Raw genomic sequence first — 19923 nt, 5'->3', positions numbered from 1 at the left:
ACCACTAAGCGCTGAATTCACCGCTCACCAGTCAGAATATAATAATTGTTAGAACCACTATATCTGGTTATGGTTATATCATACTGATAGGCATAGCTTTGTTTCCCAGTGTTACAATTTTTTTCCCCGTGCAAAAAGACCGATCATGCAGGATATTAAAAAATTTAAAATAACAGCGCAATTAGTTTTTTTTAGGATTGTGGCACATAATCAGTGTCTAATTATAATTGGAAAATGTGAAATTTGCCATGTTGAGAGAATCTCAGTTCAAAATTGTATTTTTTATCATTTATCATGTCCTTTGCGTTGCGGGGAAAAAAGATCATTGCGATTTATTTTTGAACAGAAACTGAAAAATGTGCATTTAATGTATGTCACCCTCAATGTGGACGCAAAACTGTTATAGTGGTATAACACTTTGATGCAACTATTCAAGCTCTTTGAAGGTCCGGGTTGCCTATGCTGAACAATGCAGGCGCTCTGGTTTCTGTTACCGTGCCGCGCCGTCATGAGTCGCTTTGCTTTTACCGTGCAAAAATCCCTACCATAATGATACTTTAAAGCTCATCATAAGACTAGCATTCTACAGAATAATGATCAGTGGCATGCCGTCGAAGAACTCGATTATCTTTGATTTATATTGAATATTCTTATGAATCTTGGGAACTGACGCAAAATTAAGCTTCCAATGATGCTTGAGGTGTGAGGAGGACCTCCTAAAATGTTTGACAAAGATTAGACATACGGATAACTGGTAACACCATCATCGCCGTTAAAAATCAATGTCCAACACACATAATACAAAGTTCCGATGAATAAAATCATTGTTAGAGCTCTTTGAGATTGAATTCATTTTAAATTGGTTCAGTAGTTGAAAACACCATCAGAGTGGAAACTAAATTGAAGTAATTTGTCGGAATGTGGTCAATTACATGTTAAGAATTGGCAATACATTCCGACACATCACTCTATTTAGAATGTCTTTTTTGGCAGTATTTTTATAAGTTTGAACCTCATAGACGTAGTTCAACGACTATTTTCACGTTCAAAATGTTTTCTCTTGACATTGAATTTTTTCCGGGGAAAAATTTACGGATAGTCAAATACTCGTACAAAACCACTCCAAACCCTTTTATTTACGAGATCCGACTTGGTGCCTTTCTATGAAGCTCGGTCCATACTCAAACTAAACGATGGGTCAGAGACTTAAACGAATGGTTAGAAAAAATAGAGAGAAAATTTACGAAGAGTTCAATTCAAAACCACCCCCGACTCATTTTTTTACTAGATGCGACTTAGCGCGCTTCTAGTAAACGCAGTCCATATTCAAACTAAACCATTAGGCCAGAGACTTAAACGAGCGGTTAGAAAAAATAGCGAGATAATTTACGGGTACTTAAATTCAAAACTTCTCTCAACTCATTGTCATAACACGCAACTTGGTGAGTTTTTGCTAAACTTGATCCAGTAGGTCATTTCATTGAAGAAAGGTCTCATTCGGTATATAAAAACTAAACGTTTGGAGTTGTTTCTGATAGTTGAACACATTAACAGGAGATGGAAAATAATCTTATAAGGATTGCAGAAAAGACAAATGTCGAACTAAATCAATAATTTATTTGTTTTAAAAATTAAATAATACAAAATATCTTAACGTAAACTTATCAGATAGTTGTACACACTAAAACTAAATCTATGCTTTTATTTTCATTTTTGGTACGTACTTGATGATCGGCTGTGTTTTTACAGAGTAAAACGAATTGATTTCAAATTTCTCAAATTTTGTAAAATTGTATTTTTTAAATTTTTTAATTGTTGAAAATTGGAACGAAACATATTTTTTAATTTTTATCATTTAGTTGTCGACAACTTATAATGGCTCAATTGCTGTTTTCAATTTTACTCTGTGACTGAATGAAAGTACTATCACCGGTATTATAAAAAAGTTGACTTTTCTTTTTTATGTTTTTTAGAATTTGAAAAATACTCAAAATTTTTAACCGGGCTTAGATCTGAACTCTCGTATACTGTTCGGCACTGGTTTTTTATTTCAAACCTTGATTTGATTGCAAAACGAGAGCTTTTATTTTCTACTACATTTTTTTCATCGATCATTCACTTCCGAATGAGGCGCACATTCGTTTTTCAAAGAAAAGGAGACTTCTTATATTCTTTGAAATGTCCTCCCACTAGTTTTCGAGGCTGAAATTTCACAAGATCGTTCGTTTTGATCGATTTTTTACAACCGGATTTGATTTTTTGAGCAGTCCGAGTAAAATGAACAACATTTTGGTAAGTTCCAATCCATAATACTTTACGTTTTTAAACAATGCAAGTTGAAAGAGTAGGAATTATTAAACCGCGGTAACCATGGTTGCCTGATGTTTCCAAAATAATAAATAAAAATAATTGTCACTCCTGCACTGCAATAAGAGAGAAATGAGATGATTCCCAATCGCTGGCAGCTAACCGCAGAGCACATTTCTCTCTTTAAAGCATTATTTTCCGGGGACAACTTTTTTAGATAAATTTGGCAACTTCACCGACGAGAAACGTAAAAAACCATGATTGGGGATGCTGCGAGACATTTTCTCCGACCCTCGGAGGAAAGGGTCTATCGGTCAAACCCTTTCTGGTGGCTTTCAGATTTTCAAGCGAAACGACTACTGAAGCGTATATACATCAAACTTTTATCACCTCGCAAAACCTCTACAGTTTTTGGAAACAAAGAAATCGGTGGAAAACTTTAGCTGCTGGTTCATGATTGCGGGGTGTTCTAGAGAAAAATTTCCCGGCAATTTCTTTCATTACTTGCCGATTGAGGGGTGTTTTGGATACTTGCACATTATCTGAGCCTCCTTTAGCAAGTCGTTTCGTTTGAGCCTTGGTGCGTTCGAAGTGAAAAGGGGGGTGTTCATTTTGAGTCTTGCAGCGATTCAGTCGCCAGTGTTAGGGGGGACTGTCGAGGGGCCTTAAAGACGGATTCCCGGATTCCTGGATCGAACGAAGTTGAGAAGTTCGTCGCTGTCTTCGCACACGAAGGGTTTCAAGTGGTGGCAAGCCACATCGTGCCATTTGACTCCGTCTTGGTAGAAATTGTTTAAGATGGCTAAACAGGATTCATCGTTGCCCTGTAACAAAGAAAAGTAGTCGTTGTAGAATACATGACGTACAGCATGTTGATGGCAGAGGCGAAGGCATGAATGATCGATTATCGATATTTCCCCCCTTGAAGCTGTGGTAAAGAATCGATTATTCAGGTGTTCGTTGCGAACACCCTGTTTATCGATTCTTTTCCATAGATTTCAATGGCAGACCAATCGATGGAGACACCACGCCACTGGTTGATGGCAGCAATAAATACGTATACCTCAACGTTCGTGCAACGTGCAACGTTCGTCAGAATTTTTTTTTTATTTTCTTCAACAAAAAGTAGTCGACTTTGCCCCATTTGGACGTAGAAAATTTAACTCAAAACATTCAACTTTTTACTGCAGAGATAGGACTGTGCAATCCAATCTTCTGTTAATATTTGCGAAATATAAAAAAAATGTCCCTAAAATAGATTTGTCAACAGTTTTTGTTAGAACTTTTGAAAAGAGCTTTTCAACGGTCCTGGTTATTTAAGTATAAATGGACTACATTTTGAAACTAGGAACTACAATTTCTGGCCTAGTTTAGAAACAACGTGTGTACCATTAGATTTCCTATAGACATATCGATGGCGAAACTACAGAAACGCGTACCTATTTGGGTCTGCTGCATGCGTTGCAGACTTCTTATCATACTTTATTTTCTACGCGGAGAACTACCATACTTCATTAGGTACTTGAAAATTTTGGTGATTTTTACTCTGTTTGATGAATCTTTCATAAAAATTTCAAGCCATAGCGTTGGTTGGGTCTCCTTTTAAAAAAATAAAGTATCAACGGAAATTTTGAGACACCGCAACTGAGATACGCATTTTGGCAGTTTCAACATCGTTACATGGAGTAGATTATGCAATTAGGGACTGCAGATTCTAGCCCTGTTTAGAAACAACGTATGAACAATTAGTTTCTCTATGTCCTAAAGCGTTTTTACGGATGAACCAGAAATTGTGGTTCTCAATTTGAACTTATTATTGCAATTCGGGACAAAAATTTCTGGCTCTTCTGTAAAAACACTTAGGTGCATAGGGAAGCCAATAGTACATACGCTGTTTCTAAACTGAGTCAGAAATTATAGTTCATATGATTGCAAAATGCATTCCATATGTTTTTACGGATAAGCCAGAAATCGTAGTGCCCAATTGCAAAATGTAGGCCAAACATGCAGCTTTTACATCTAGATCGATTCTGTCATGCTAAGGAAAAACGCCGTATTAACCATCGGGCGTTGCCAAATTTCCTTCTACAAATCACGAATTTTCAGGAAAATCTGTGGATATTTCTCCTCCAATTTTTCACAGGATTTCGCTCGTAGTTTGATGTAAAAAATCTGAAAATTTCGAGAAAAAATATTCATAACTTTCCTCATGAATAAACATTTTATCGAAGAAAATTTGGTAACTCTCGATTGTTCATACGGCGTTCTTCCTTACCACGGTAGTATCAGAGTGATTTTAGATTACCTGGGGTGCCTCTCTGTTGTCGGGCTGAGCTTGGCCGAAACCTCCGGTGCTGCTCCAGTCTCCGGAGTTCCTCTGGGTGGTGGGTCCGATCTTGGCGCCAGAGCCGGACCAGAACCATCCGTTCACGTTGGCGGGCTGCAAGTCAGGGCGGTCACAACCGTTGAAGTTACATTTTCTCCCTGAGGTCCAGATGTACTTCACGTTACCTGTTCAACACACAAAATAAAATCGGAAATTGTTAGATGAAAATAATGTGTGTAATAAATTGAAAGTGAATGCGGACATGTTGGCCCGCGGGCTGCAGCTACTTGTTGAAATTGATAAACAACACTATAGACAAAGAAGACATGGGGAGTATGGAGCGATCCTAGTGGTTGAAATGGATGGTTCCTGTGGACTAAAGGGATAAATGATGGACTAGTGGCCTGGTTACAGATTATAAATTTCCGTCAAATTCCGATCAAAAAGATGACCAAGATGGCGGTCGAGAGTTATCTAGATTGATGAGTAAAATTAATTAAAACAGCGTGTTGATTGGAATAAGCATGAAATAAGCACGTTTGTGTGGAAATCAGATGAAGGATGAGCCCCACAGCTCCATCATCTACCATCAAATTTTTGCAGGCCGCAGAAATTTGATGGTACTTAGATGTTGCGCACCAGTCAGCATTTGATCGGAAATTGATGGAAATTTGAGTGTGTAACCATAGCATGGAAGGTCTTTCGTGGTTGCCGTTAGTTAGTCTATTACCACCTTTGTCCTCTGCAACAACCAGCCCGCAGGTCATCAGCGCGTCTAACTGTAGGTCAAGAGGTTCCGGAGTCGAATCCCGGAGGTGGCGACAAATTAATTACTTAAGTTTTTTAAGTTAATTAAGTCAAATTTCAATTTGAATGGATTAATTTTGGAGAAATTTCAGGTCGCTCGGACCTCTTTTTTCACCTTTACCAGAAAATCTCCCGAACTTTATTCGGATCCATCGCAACGCCCACATTTAATCTTTTAGCCCACTAAAATGACGATTTGAGCGCCACTTCTCAGACTGTAAAAGAGAACGTGCCTAATCCCCGGTAGGAATAGTTCCTTTATTACCTCGCAGAGAATCCTTAACGTTTGACACTTAAAAACCTTCAACCTGTAAGTCGATTTCCAACAGCTCCACTCGGAATAAGGTCAAGTATCACCTTCTAAATCCCTACGTAGTGTTTTACAATGAGTTGTGACCTCAGTTGCAAGGTTCACCATTTGTCGTTTTCCATTTGCTATTTGAGAATTTACCATTTTCAACGCAATGTAGCATCGGCGGGGAAGTGCTAATTGCCGAGCGGTGAGATTAAGCTTTTAAGGCGGGAATCACGAACGGAGGGATTGCGTTTATCGTGCGTCCGCTAAAATCTCTTCATCGTTCCATTTTTACAACGTCCGATCACGATCCTCGAATTCCGATTTCACTCTGCGAAAGGGTTCGAAATCAACCGATCGGGACACGGGCTGAAACTCCAATCATGTGTTCGATTGGAGCGCACCGTAAAAAATAACCGTATACCTGATGCTCTATTTTACTGCGGTCCAAGATTCGAAAAACCGGATCTTAGCCTCGCGCAATCAAGGAACGTGAAATCGTCACCTTCTGGACGAAGTATCGCAAGCGCCATGTGACGTTTCAACATTTTCGCCGTCATTCTATTTTTTTACAGAGGAATTGTTCAACGAAGTTGTCCGAAAATTTCAGTGCATTTTCTTTGTGCTGCAGGTAATATTCAGTAGAATTTTCAAAAATATTCAGCCAACAATTTCTTTGTAGAAAAATAAAATGGAGGTGGAAATTTTGAGACGTCGCGCGTCGCATGGCCGTTGAGATACTTTGGCCGGAAGGTGACGAAATGCGTGGCCTGTCTAATTAAAAACGAGCCAACATTTTGGCCACTTTTTGGAAGACGACAGAGACGAAGAGAGACCGATCAAAAACCTCTGGGCGATTGATGGAAACGTTTACGTTTCTACGCTACCCTATGGACAATGAAAATTATAAGACGGCAGCAGTCATTCTACGTTCTAGGTGGATGATGATCTTCGGGTGACGTAATGAGCACAACAAGTTTACCAAACTTCGGTTTCTTTGCAGAATACAGAATGCTCAATAGGTATACTTTGTTGAACATCCACTTAGTAGGTAGGTCAACAGTTGAATGCTCGGTTTCATAAACCCATCATTTGTACTCATCAGTTTGGCTCCTGTTCTATAAATCCTGTGGATTGTAAACATCCGTGGCATTTTTCCTTTTGAAATTTTGCAACAAAATTGGTTTATTGATGAAATAAAGAGCGCAATACTGACAAAGTGTTTCCTTTCAAGAAAAGCAATGAGCGTAACTTGACAGACTTTGTAAGGAGGGAAGGCGAGTACCCAATCTATCCCTTATGGGAGTCCAATGGTGTCGAGCGATTATATCCGATCAAAATTTTTCTGTGGGGCCCATAGTCTTCGGGAGTGGGGGGGGTTTGAGAATGTGAGCCCCCTGAGAACTTCCTCCTTCACCTCGGCGAAAATTTTATGAACGTAGATATTTTTCATCTCGAAAGCAAGAGAGAGAAAAATTATTTGAGTTAAGTTTAGAGAGGAAAATATAAAAGCCATGTTGACTCGGCCAATATCTTAAACATTCATAGAGGGGGAAAAAGTCCATTTAAATGAAGGGTAAAGGGAACTTCCATCATCCAAATCACCCTCCAAAGTTTGGAATTCCGGCAATTCAGGTCAGTGAATGTTACAGTCAAACCGGGCAGGTTTTAGTAAGTATAGCCCGACAACGATTTCATGTATCTGGATAAATTAAACTCAGCGTGATTAAAAACCAATTTCGGTAATTGAAATCATTGATGGCTGAGACATAGTTTCGGTTTAGAATATCCAAAATTGCAGTTAGATACGTGGAATATTTAGGTTATAAAAATGAATTATAGGAGGTTATTTTAATTTGTAATAGTCTCTTTAATAAGTATTCATTGACCTTTTGACTCCTGAGTTAGAGTTTCACGCCGTGCTCTCCCACTCTAAGTTAGGAATGGAATATCATGCAGTAATGCCTGATTTTAATTTTCTCAACTTAATTTACTTATTTCGCCATCAAATAGTGTGAAATTGTGTGTGCTTTATCTTAAGGTACGTAAAAGCGAAGATCAGTCACGAAAAGTGAATTATCAGCACCCATTTATTTTTTTCAAATTAATTACACTAAAAATGAAGCTATTTGAAGTTTGAAGTCGAGAATTCTCAACCGTAGGGTCTCAGTGTGGTTACACGAGGACGAGAATTTTCGTCCGTCGAAGTCAAAGGGCTAAAAAAATACGTATATTCCCAAAAAAAAACACAAATTACCTATCAATGACGTTAAGTATTTGAGATGGAGAGCTGTAATTGAACTGACATGACATCAACACCGCACGCTAAGTTTCTCTTTATTCCATACGCATGCGTTGAAATTTATCTCGACTGAAAGTTCCATCAAATAAATGCAATGGGCGGGAACCGAATAATCAGAAGGTCATAATCAGAGACAAGCATGAATCTTGTCATTGTGATTGCTCTTCCGAACATGTATCCTTTTTGTCAAACTTTCTCACAATCAGAGGCCTAATAATTATCTCCGTCGTGACCTGATTCGGCATTTGATCGAGGCTTGATTGCGTGAAAGCGGGTGAAGAGCAGCAAAATGCATCATCGAATTCAAAACAAGGAGGTATGATTTAATGCCCCCGCACAACAGGTGAATACCCATTCGTTGCCGGGAAGCAGGATGAAAAATCACTTTTTGGTGAAAGATGAACCATTAATCGTGAACAGACTCTCTAAACGGAGAATGCCGGTCATTGTTGTCGAACCCAGGGAAAGATCGTACAATTACGTGTGGATGTGTTAAAACGATTGTCAAGTCTATTTTTTTTCACTTTTAAAAATTACCTGTCTCGGGAGAAAGTTCTCATGCTGACGCTGCACGTGTAAGTAATTCGAGATACTTAAAGTTGACGTGATAAGTGCACATCGGGAAAGAAAAGTTCGGGTGATATGGAATCTCGTTTGTTTGTACACATATAATCGAATTAATCGGTTCACTCAACCGAACTGCTCAGTCTGCTAAACCGAATTTTAAGAATCCGGTAATCCCAACCTAGTCGCTCAGTTACCTATGAAAACCAAATATTTTGAAAGTACCAAACAGAACTAGGTTCTGTGTCATCCGATCAGTTTAGTTTCATGAACTTTTTTCACTTCTTTTTTCTTTACGTGTAGGCACCAATATTTCTCTCAATCGAAATTTTTCCAGTTTTCACAGAATTTTCTTCGCACAGAGGAGAAAATTCATGGAAGTTTTTAAGGATTGACATAGGGTAGTTTTCCATTTAAAACTTAAGAATGACAGAAACGTCGCAAACCGCAAGATACGTGGTTTTGGAGTTTCACCGTCGATAGGCGACCATAAAATACATATCACGAATTTCAGGATCTGTGGTATCAGTGATTCAAGTGACTATACGATATGGAATGATTTAATGGCTCACTGAGAAAAAAAAACTTCGGTCATATGAGCCGAACAGACTGTGTTCGATATCGGCCGTATGGTTTGATTCGTGTAGGTAACTAGTTAACCACTATCTCAGCTCTAGGTACCGTATCCTCGGTTCATGCAATCGAACATTCAAAGCGAACAGAACTAACGAAAAAACTCAGTTGCATGAACCGAGAGCGGTTACATGAACCGAACAATCCGGCCGATATTGAAATTCCGTAAACATTCGGTTCATATGACTGCAGTTTTTTTCCCACACTGGAAAAAAACACATTGAATCTAGAGTCCAGACTCTTGAAAACATTGATAAGAAAAAATACTCTTGATTCAATCAGATTTTTGCTTAAATCAAAAGTAAAGCCGCTCAAATTAAGAGGCTTGGTTCTTGATTTAAGCTAAAATCCGATTGAATCAAGAGTATTTTTTCTTGTCGATGTTTTTAAGAGTCTGGACCCCTGGTAAATGGCGATAGGAGCTGTGCTTCAAAATACCATAGGAATTCTTATAGCCGGCTAAAGAAGGCTACAGAAAATCATATACCTGGCTGTAGAATGCGGAGAAAATCATACGGCCGGGCTATACGAAGCGATAAAAAATTATGCAGCCGGGCTATAGTTCCTATCGCCGGGCTTTACACTTTATCGCCTGGCTGTTGCTTTTTCGCCATCGATTATAAAAGGCTATAAGAAATTGTGTAGAAATTCGTGTGCTTTGGAAATCATTAAGTTTGATACGGAACCACCTTAATATTTACAAAACACACATTATATTTTCCTTTAATACATATTTTTTTTCATCAATTAAAATGAGAATAATCCATACAGGATGTGCAAACATTTCAAAATCATGAGTTGAATAACGCTGACTCCGCCAGATTAAATATTAGAGCCTAACACAAAGCGGAGCGGCGACGCACTGGCGCCTACAAACCTAACAGGGATACTTCACGCATTGCGCAACGCGTGAAGTATCCCTGTTAGGTTTGTAGGCGCCAATGCGCGTTTCGCGCTGCCGCCTGCCGCGCCCAGCGTGCCACGGCGCTTGAAGCAACTATTTCACACCAGAGGTATTGCACAGTATCATACGAAACTGAAGGCGCTCTAATATATAAGGAATGACAGGCATCCATCAAAAGTACGGAGCTTTCCTCGCAAAATAAAGCAAGATACTACGGCCCAAAAAGAGAGCAGTAGTCCAAAAACTCACTAAGTCCTAGCATCCGTAATTAGTAACGTTTAGCATACACTTTATCGCCTGGCTGTTGCTTCATCGCCATCGGCTATAAAAGGCTATAAGAAATTGTGTAGCCGGCTATAGAAGCTATTGGAAATCTTACAGCCGGCTGTAGGTCTATGGTATTTTGGAACACAGACTCCACTGCCAATTTTCACCGGGACTCTAGATCCAATGGGTTTTTTTCCAGTGCAGTGTACGTCATCTTAATATCTAATTTGAAAAATAGAATGAAATTGTGAATCAACCACTGTACTAATTGCGAGGGGCGTTGGTTCATTTGAAAGGTGTTGTTCTCAATGCTTCGGGAAAACTATAAATTATTTTCTGGGGTTCGTCCCCGATTTTTAAATCCCTAAAAACTCATAAATTGGATGAGGGGAAGTGGGGGTTTTTTGTTTTTTGTTTTTCGGAAAAGTTTTGTTGCTACGCATCTTACTTTACTGTTTGCTGTCTTTTTATCAGCTGTTTTCATTCAACAATCATCATTAAGTGAGGTTACTTCCAACACTCAACTGCCATCAACTTACATTTTTCTTTTCCCGCGTTTTTTTTTTTTTTTTTTTTTACGGTTTTTCATGATTGGTTCCATCTTTTTCCTATTGCCAATTTTTCCTCATTAAGTCAATAACCTCCAAGTTTTTTTTTCTCTTTCACGCTGTTTCTTTTCAATGTGTATAAATATGTTTATTATTAATTTCCATTTTCATTTCATCCTTTTTCTTCTGATTTATTTTTTTTAATTTAAAAATTGAACTTTTCAGTTATGATTTTGTTAAAATAATAATAATTTTTACTAATTTTAATTTTAAATTTAACAGTTGTTATGAGTGAAATTTTCAATGACCGAGGCGGTCGTCCTCCAAAACGTGGTCGCGTTTTCCAGAATTCTTTGCATGTTCGTTTAGTGAAGCAAGAACTTAACTCTGTTATTAGTATAGAAAATCAAAGTTTCATTTCTTCATTTCGGAAGTATAAAATTGATGATCAGAACTTTGATGAAAATTTTGTTACCAAATTTTCAGTCGGTTCAATGAATATAATTTGTCATCATTGTGATGCTCGCCATTTTCAGGGTGAAATGTCCAATGGTCATTTTAATAACTGCTGCCAAAATGGCTTAATTTCTTTACCGAGTATTCGGACAAATACCGATTTGAAATCATTATTTTTATATTCTCCAAATTTCATAAAGCATATCAGAAATTATAATAGTGCTGTTGCTTTTGCCTCTTTCTCTGCAAATCGAATTGATATTCCGGGTGATGGACCTTATTGCTTTAAAGTTCAAGGATCCATATATAGGTAAGTTTATTACCGGAACCAGAAAGCAGACTGAACATGGAAAAAACGAAGAAGAAAAAGCGGAAAAATTAGATGAAGTTAAAACAGGAGCAGAAAAAGAAGAAGAACCAGAAGGAACAGCTACTGAAGAAGAAAAAGAAGAAGCAAAAAAAGAAAAGATAAAAGGAGGAAAGAAGAAGAGCAAAGTTGTAGGAAATATAGGAAGAAAAGCAGGACAGAAATGGCAAAAGAAGAATCAACAATTTAATCGAAAAAAAAGCAAAGTATTTAAAAAATAAAAAAAGATCTTCTTTAAAATTAGTTTGAAAACAAATGTAAAACCTAAAAAATAATTTTGTATGAAGATTAAAACAAAATTTTAGTTTAAAGTTTACTAAATAAAATTACAATTTTTGAAAACATTTGTTATATTTATTCTCTCAAAAAAATAATTAGACCCGATTCAAAGACAAAACAGAAAATTAAATGAAAATAAATAAAAAAAAAAAAAACATGTGAAAGTGAAAAGTGTACAGGAAAAATAAGGGGCTGCGAAGCAGCCCCATAAGCCCCTAGTATATGTGTAAATCGGTGTTAAATTTTGCCACTCTTAGAAAGCGTGCACGGAAAAAAAAAGAATTGCTGATTCAGCAATTCAATTGTGAAAAACAGTGAGTGCAATGTTTCAACGCAGATTTTACAACAAAATAATGCTACTTCAACCACCCCCGTGGTTAACCACATTGTAAACTAATTTAACCACGGGGGTGGTTAAAGTAGCATTTTTTTGTAGTAAAATCTACGTTGAAACATTGCACTCACTGTTTTTAACAATTGAATTGCTGAATCAGCAATTCTTTTTTTTCCGTGTGGTAAAACAATCTATATCAAAACAACCACACAATTGAATACATCGAATATCGAATGACGAAAGTCACAAAATCGGTGTATTACCGGCTCGGTGTCTAGTTTAGACCCTGGTCCGTTCCGTATCCGGTTTAGCCCGCCCGACAACCTTCTGGAAAACAAACCGCGAGGCTCATAATCCCACATCATAATCCGATCGAGACAACAACAACGTCGAGTACGGGGTATTGTACGAGCGACCATCGCATCGTCGCCAGATCTCGCGTCGTCTCTCGTTCCTATCGCGGATTTCACATCATACTCGCCGCGCGAAACACGGGGAATCCGCGGCGGCACGATGTGGTACCCTCGTGTGAGACCAGACTCGGGGCCAGTTTCACTTTTCGCGCAATTGGCGTCCCATCGGTCCACCGACCACCGGCCTGGCATCGGCATCGGCATCGATTAGTCCCCCGTCGAAGAAAGTTCCAGATGACGGAAAGGTCATGGCGTGTGGATATTAAATCCTCGTTCGCTCGGATACCCCTGCTCTGTCTCCCCGCGTCGGTGGTTCTTGACGTCATAAACGTGGGGATTATAATGGACCATGAGGTTCTGTAAAATATGTTATAAGTTGCTTAAAAGCACTCCCTAGCGCTCTACGACACCTAACCTCCCCTGCCCTCTGTGAAACCACAACCTTTCGGGCATTGAGCACCTTAACATTTCTGCTTCAATCCCATCCCTCTAACCTCTCATTTCGTGCCCTCTGCGCCTTCTCCCAGAAGGAACCGTGAATGTCTTCAGATCTTAAAGTGCTTGTGATACCACTGAGAAAAAAGAAGAAGAAAAATACTCCGGCCATGAAAGTCGTACTTAAGGGATATATAGGCATTAGACATACCGTCCGCGTTCAGGGCTCGGAGGCCGAAAGTTCCGGGCTCAGCACCCAGAACAGTTGACGCTACGGCTCCAACACCCAGAACTTTCGGCTTCTGAGCTTGAAACGCGGACGGTATCTCTATATATATTCTGTAACTTTTCTTTTTTCAGTGAACCAGAATTCCTAACATTCACAACATCGACAGTTTCGTTAAAAACATTCAAAACTTCGTGAACTAGCGAAATTTGACAACCTGTGTAGGCATTTGACAAAATGCCTAGTTTAACTATTTGCCTGCGATATACATCGCATTTCTGTGATCTAGCACTTATAACGTCTCAAACATCCGTCACTCGGGAGCCCTCCTTCCCAACTCGGACAGACTTTCAGAATCATCGTTGAAATCCGAGTGCTTCGTATGCTGCAACGCGGAGAGTCGCTTGAGTGAAACAAATAGATGCCGCGCATGAATCCGGCTCCGAGCTGTCGGATGAACGTGCATTGCACATGCGCCTGACCTGTGCACCGACTGCGCCGCCCGGGACGCCGCGGTCTATGATCTGGGGTCATAATACCTCAGACCCAAGTTATAGATTCATGCGCAAGCGTAGGTATGCGTTAATAGCTGGTGCCGTTCTCGGGGCGGGGCCTGATGACGTATCATGACGCAATCTGTCCCTTTTAAAAATATAAATGTTTATTGAAGAATCCACTCAATTCAACGTGCAAAACTCTGCAGTGTCAACTGAGGGGCTCGGAGGACAATGCGCATAAGTGCAGTTTTTGCTATTTCGAGAAATACGTGTTTGAAGTTTCGAAATTACATGGCTCCTTGTGGCGAAAAGAAAGTACAGACTGACTTTTTGATGCTTAAATATTGGAATTTGGGAGCGCATTTTTCGGAGAATATGCAATAAGACTAGTTTTATACTTGAAATCATTAATATCTCACGTTTTTAAAAAAACTGCACTTATACGCCTTGTTCGCAGCCAACTGTACTGTGCAATAGAAAAACGCCGAGTTCTTAAATTGCGGAAAAAACTGCCTAGGAACACTTTTCCCGGCTGGTTTTGGAAAAGCAATCGCGTTGTATTTTCATCACGAAGCTTGCTGTTGTTTGAAAATATTTTTTAAACGGCCGAGATTCCTTTCGAAATAACCGAATTTTTTTTTAAAACAGACTGAAATTCTTGCTGAAACAACTAGAATTTTTTTTTAAATTGAAAAACCCGCAATTCCCCCTGACTATTAACAACAAGTTTTCTTTTGCAAAAACCGGACTCCTCCCTGAAACGCACGAAACTCTTTTTGAAAATATTTTATTCTGGAGTTCTTCTTAAGGCAGCTAGAAATATTTTTGAAATGATCAGAGTCCTCTCACAGGGCTATTCAAAAAAAGTGCAATTTCACCTACACATACGGAGCACAATTTCCCGGGTCTTTACAAGAATAATGTTCTCATAAATTTCTTGAATTCTTTTGAGAATGGGGTTCTTGCACGTGTCAGGAACTTGCGATTTTAGCTTTCCCTTGTGTGTAAAATTTTGCGAGGAACAAGATGGTGCCACTGGTTTTCTCTGAAATCAACTCCTATTGCACACAGGTTTTTTTTTATGTTCAAAAAAATAACATCTTAATATCGGTATGACTGGTTTGTTTAACCGAAATCCAATTACTGCCCTTAACACGGTGTTTTTCCACAGCCACAAGGGCGCCCGTTCATTTTAGTTGTTTTTCTTGTGTCAGCGTTAAAGTCTCCGAGGAAATCTCACTGAATGGAGATGTTGCATGTGTGAGGAATTTGCAATTTGACCATTCATTCTTTTGTAAAAGTTCGCGAGAAACACGATGGTGCCACTGATTTTCTCTGAAATCAACTCCCAAGGTCAAAAAACGCTCTCAAAGTTGAGGCTGTAATGGAGGGGATATCCCACGCTACGTTGAGATTCCACAACAGCCTTAACTTGGAGAGCTTTTTTTGAGGTTATGAGTTGATTTCAGAATGAACCAGTGGCGCCACCGTGTTTCTCGTGAAGTTTTACATCAGACAAATTAATTAAATCACAAATCCCTTACCCATGCAAAAACTCCGTTCCAGTTGTCTAAAAAATAAATCCTATGAAGCAAATATTAAAAGGAGATCCAATAGAGACTTCAGGAATTGTGTCCTCGTGCAGACATTTTTCTCAGAGTCTTCCTCTCTTTTTCCTGGCTTTCTCCTCCCTGCATATTTGATCTATCTCTCTCCGTTTCCTTCTCTCCTTCTTTCCATCTCTTCTTGCACAATGCGGCCAGGGCTTAGCGGACGAGGAGAGCGTCGCGGCGCACGTTGCGGACCAATCAGCTGATGAATAAATATGAGTTGCGAGCCGGCTCCCGGGCACAACGCGTCAGCGTCGTCGGCGCACAAAGGGAGAATTCAGACAAAATTTAGAAACTTTAAAAGCTTATAACTCCGTTAATGCAAAAATTCAAATGTGCTTTCATTGATTTTCTTGTATAAAATTTTCTTTGAGGAGCACCCCTTGAAATTTAAAATTAAACGAATTAAACATGGAAATTCGCAATTTTAGTTAAAGAAAACACACACGTTCGACCTCTCTCAAACAGATATGGAAAGTGATTCTAAAGGCTCAAATTAATTTCATAAAATTTGAAATTGGTTAATTTTTATCGGAATTATTAATTAAACCCTTAGAAGTTTGGAAAGCGTGCCAGATGGTCTATCTGTTAATGCGGCAGTGTTATACTATCCTGCTGAGGTGCTGTACACGAAGGGGGGCACAAAGGGGAGTTTTGAGAGAAGGGAAACCCTAACATAACTTCTAAAGCAAATGCAAATATTTGCAACGCGTGAATGCTTTAGGCTTGGGGTGAAAAATGTAAAAATCGAGAATAAGTATTTCCAGGCGTTTCTTGCACTGGAAAAAAAACACATTGGATCTAGAGTCCAGACTCTTGAAAACATTGACAAGAAAAAGGACTCTTGATTCAATCAGATTTAAGCTTATAAATCAAAAGGAAATCCGCTCAAATTAAGAGGCTTGGCTCTTGATTTAAGCTTAAATCCGATCGAATCAAGAGTTGTTTCTTGTCGATGTTTTTAAGTCTGGGCGCTATATAGATCCAATGTGTTTTTTTTTCCAGTGTGGCCTCCTGTATGCATCCCAAAAAGTTTCCAAAAATTTCATAAAATTTTGTGAAATTTCACGCGAATAAATTCCATGAAATTTTCCATCTCTGCTCTCGGAGAATGGATCCACTGTGCGGCGGCGTGGCGATGCGACCGCGGCTAACGATACCATTCCGCAACGGTGCTCGCGATGACCTATCGGTTGGAAAGTCGAAAGCTTGTGTCACTCCTTCACTTAATTATCCAGCCACCTCATAGCGTCGCGCCGTCCCGTCCGTTTGCATAAGAATTCCACCGTATATCAACAAAGCCGGGCAGCTGCACTATGCTCCGGCTTATACAAGTCTCTCGAGGATGATTGGATGGCTCCACTGTGCGCGGGAACCCCCTTGGATCCAGTTGAGATCTTACGACGATTAGTGTTATCGATCCGCAAAAATTAATCAGTTCATGCAGCGGGCTGATTGTTGAAATTGATAGACAAAGCTATGGACAAAGAAGACGTATGTAGTGATCCTATTGGTTGAAATGGGTGGCTCCTATAGACTAAGGGAGAATTAGATTGATTAAATACGGTCTCTCGTGGCTTGCCTTTAGTTAGTCTATTACCTACCTCCTTTGTCCATCGCAACCACCCACTTCGACCGATAGGATCCCTTCATATCCTTTTTGTCTTCTTTGTCTATAGCTTTGTCTATCAGTTTCAATAATCGACCTGCTGTTTGGACTTTACGTTCCGCGTTCCGTCACCCCTTTATCAACCCATCCTTTAACCCCTAAAGGGGCTGATAGTTTAGTGGAGCTGAGGGTGGTTTTTGCTGGAATTATTTCCCTTGCTCAAGCTTCTCGTCAAGAGTCGCGTTCAAAGCTCATTTCAATTTTGCATGAGTCCCTATCGAGTCCTACATTATTGCACATAGGTTTTTTTTTAAAAACACTTTCTTAGTATCGATAAGACTGGTTTGTTCAACCTATAGCCAATCACTACCCTTAACACGGTGTTTTTTCACATTCACAAGGGCGCCCGTTCATTTTAGTTGTTTTTCTTGTGTCAGCGTTAAAGTCTCTGAGGAAATCTCACTGAATTGTGCGTTAGGCTGTTTACACGTGAGGCAAAACTCGAATCTGTGGCAACAATTTGAGCATGACGGAAGAGGGGTTGCATACTCGTATTTCTGAAGGAAATTTTTCCACGCATATCAGACGAGACAACATAGATTAGAGGGCTCTACTGTATTACTACAAAGTTCCTGTTTGTATTAAATACTGTAAGTCGCATATCGATATGCAATCCCTTCGATTATTTTTATTTTCGAAACAGTTAAGTGCTAAGCTGTTACCTTACAACATGGCACATATTAAAAGGCATTGCGAAATTTTGCGTTACTGAAAAATACAAAGATTTTTCTTCAAGAGGAATCGAACTGAGTTCAGCCAATATTCATGATTCAATATTGTTTCTAGATGGAGAGATGAAATTTGAAACCTCCAGTTAACGGTTTCACCTTGATGCAGTATGCAGCTTGGTTCCTTTTTGCTGAAAACCCTGTCGAATTGTGGTATGAAGCATTCAGGCAAGATCGTTTGCATAATTTTGACTTATCTGCCGAGATGTGGATTTGGACTCACCTCTGACTAAACGTTGCTTGATGAATTCGTTCTCTTGTGGAGTTTCTAAACTGACTGCGTCCATGCAGTGTCTTCTGCAGATGTTCCTAGCGTCGAGCCAGTCAACTTCCAAGTTCCTTGTTGGTGGGTATTCCCAACTGAAGAAATACGAATGAGTGACACCTCGAGCATCTCTGTATGTCGAGTGCTGTAATCCTGAAATAAAAAATGAATGTTACAATCAAGGTACCAGAGAATGAATCATACCGACTCTGCAACTGCGCACACGCCTAACATTTTAGACAAGGGTAGTTATTTGATATATCGATGGCTAAGGTGCGAAACCACGTAATTCCATCGCGGTGTATCAGACTCTCTCAGAAAATTCTGCTAATAGAGAACGAAAATGAACACATTTTTCAAGAAACTATGTTGAATAACATTTCAAGGGAAAAAGACAGTGTGAAAAGTAGGCTACAAACGAGGATACGTGTTTTGAACTTTGGCCATCATCGATATCTATATAGAAATAATATTGTACATTGCATGCTTCCCCTCAAATGTTTTCATGAGCCTAACTGTGATTTTTGGATTTTACTTTGCAGTGACTGAACATAAATAGATGTTCGCAAAAAAGGGTCTCAGTCCCCGGATGATACAATTTTCCGGAGAGCCAAATCGAGAAATCGGGTACGGAGGTACAATAAAAACTCTCACCAATGCCTCGAGGAATGTATTGCGACGGGTTTGGTTAATTTGTTTCCAATAGCGGACGTAAATTTGAATCATGACTCATGAAGTTGCATTGATTAGATTGAATTATGAACTATTCATTTAGCAAAAACGCGAACTACTATTAATGGTTCATCCATAAAACCACCGATCTGCCTCGGAAAACTAATGATATATGTGTTATCATTTACCGGTTGACGTAGTTACTAACGGCCGAAAACTTCGATTATCTGGATCGAAAAGTTCAGCGTTCTTCATGAACCGAAGTGCGTTCCTTGTTTTTTCTTCGCGCGCTTCAGTTGAAATCTAAAAAGGTCATGTTCATAGTCATTTCTCCATATTCAGTTATAGTCACAGTTATTTCCTTTACTTCATTCATAGTCATTCCTTGAACAGATTCTTTTCTAAGGAAGGGCCCTACCTGTTTCTCAGTGTGATTAAGGGAAGTTTAAGGACGCCTCTACTACTATCACTACTACTACTACTACTACTACTAACTACTACTACTACTACTACTACTACTACTACTACTACTCACTACTACTACTACTACTACTACTACTACTACTACTACTACTACTACTATAACTACTGATGCTACCACTACTGCTACTACTGCTGCTGTTATTACGACGCACTAAAGGAATAGCATGTTCTACATAAGCTCCGTAAAAAACCCGCTACAGCATAGTTAATGTAACATTGCCAAGATGTAAAGCTAACTGCTATGCCGGGTAATTCAGCATTTTAAAAGTTCTCGCACACTCTTTCACATCCAGAACGTTAAATCAACTTCACTTTTTTTTCGATGTGTCATCTTTCCGATATTTTGTCACAGGCGTTCCGAAACCTCCCTTAATCACATTGTGTAACATATAAGGTCAGGCCTCCCTGAGAAAACGAGCTCTCTAGGAAACGACTTCGAACACAGCCCTGGGTACAGTGGCGTGGCGCCCTTTGCGATATATTGATTGTACAGCCGTTTAAACCTATGGTAAAGAATCGATTATTAAGGTGTTCGC

At 39.3% G+C, this 19923-nt stretch overlaps 1 protein-coding gene across 1 annotated transcript in view; it reads right to left on the bottom strand.

Moving 5' to 3' along the window:
• Window positions 1-1597: 1597 nt before the first annotated feature.
• Window positions 1598-19923, bottom strand: part of LOC140225141 (L-selectin-like) — a 25252-nt gene continuing 6926 nt past the window's right edge. Inside the window, exons 2-4 of the mRNA XM_072302916.1 lie at window positions 18191-18385; window positions 4613-4818; window positions 1598-3131 (exon numbers count right to left, since the gene is read on the bottom strand). Of these exons, the coding sequence (XP_072159017.1) occupies window positions 2973-3131; window positions 4613-4818; window positions 18191-18385 (560 nt within the window). The 3' untranslated portion in view covers window positions 1598-2972. The remainder of the gene's footprint in view (window positions 3132-4612; window positions 4819-18190; window positions 18386-19923) is intronic.

The sequence above is a fragment of the Bemisia tabaci genome, chromosome 7 (genome assembly GCF_918797505.1).
Source record: "Bemisia tabaci chromosome 7, PGI_BMITA_v3".
Classification (NCBI taxonomy): Eukaryota; Metazoa; Arthropoda; class Insecta; order Hemiptera; family Aleyrodidae; genus Bemisia; species Bemisia tabaci.
Note: the sequence above shows the minus strand (reverse complement) of the source record. Positions and strands in the feature narration are given on the sequence as shown.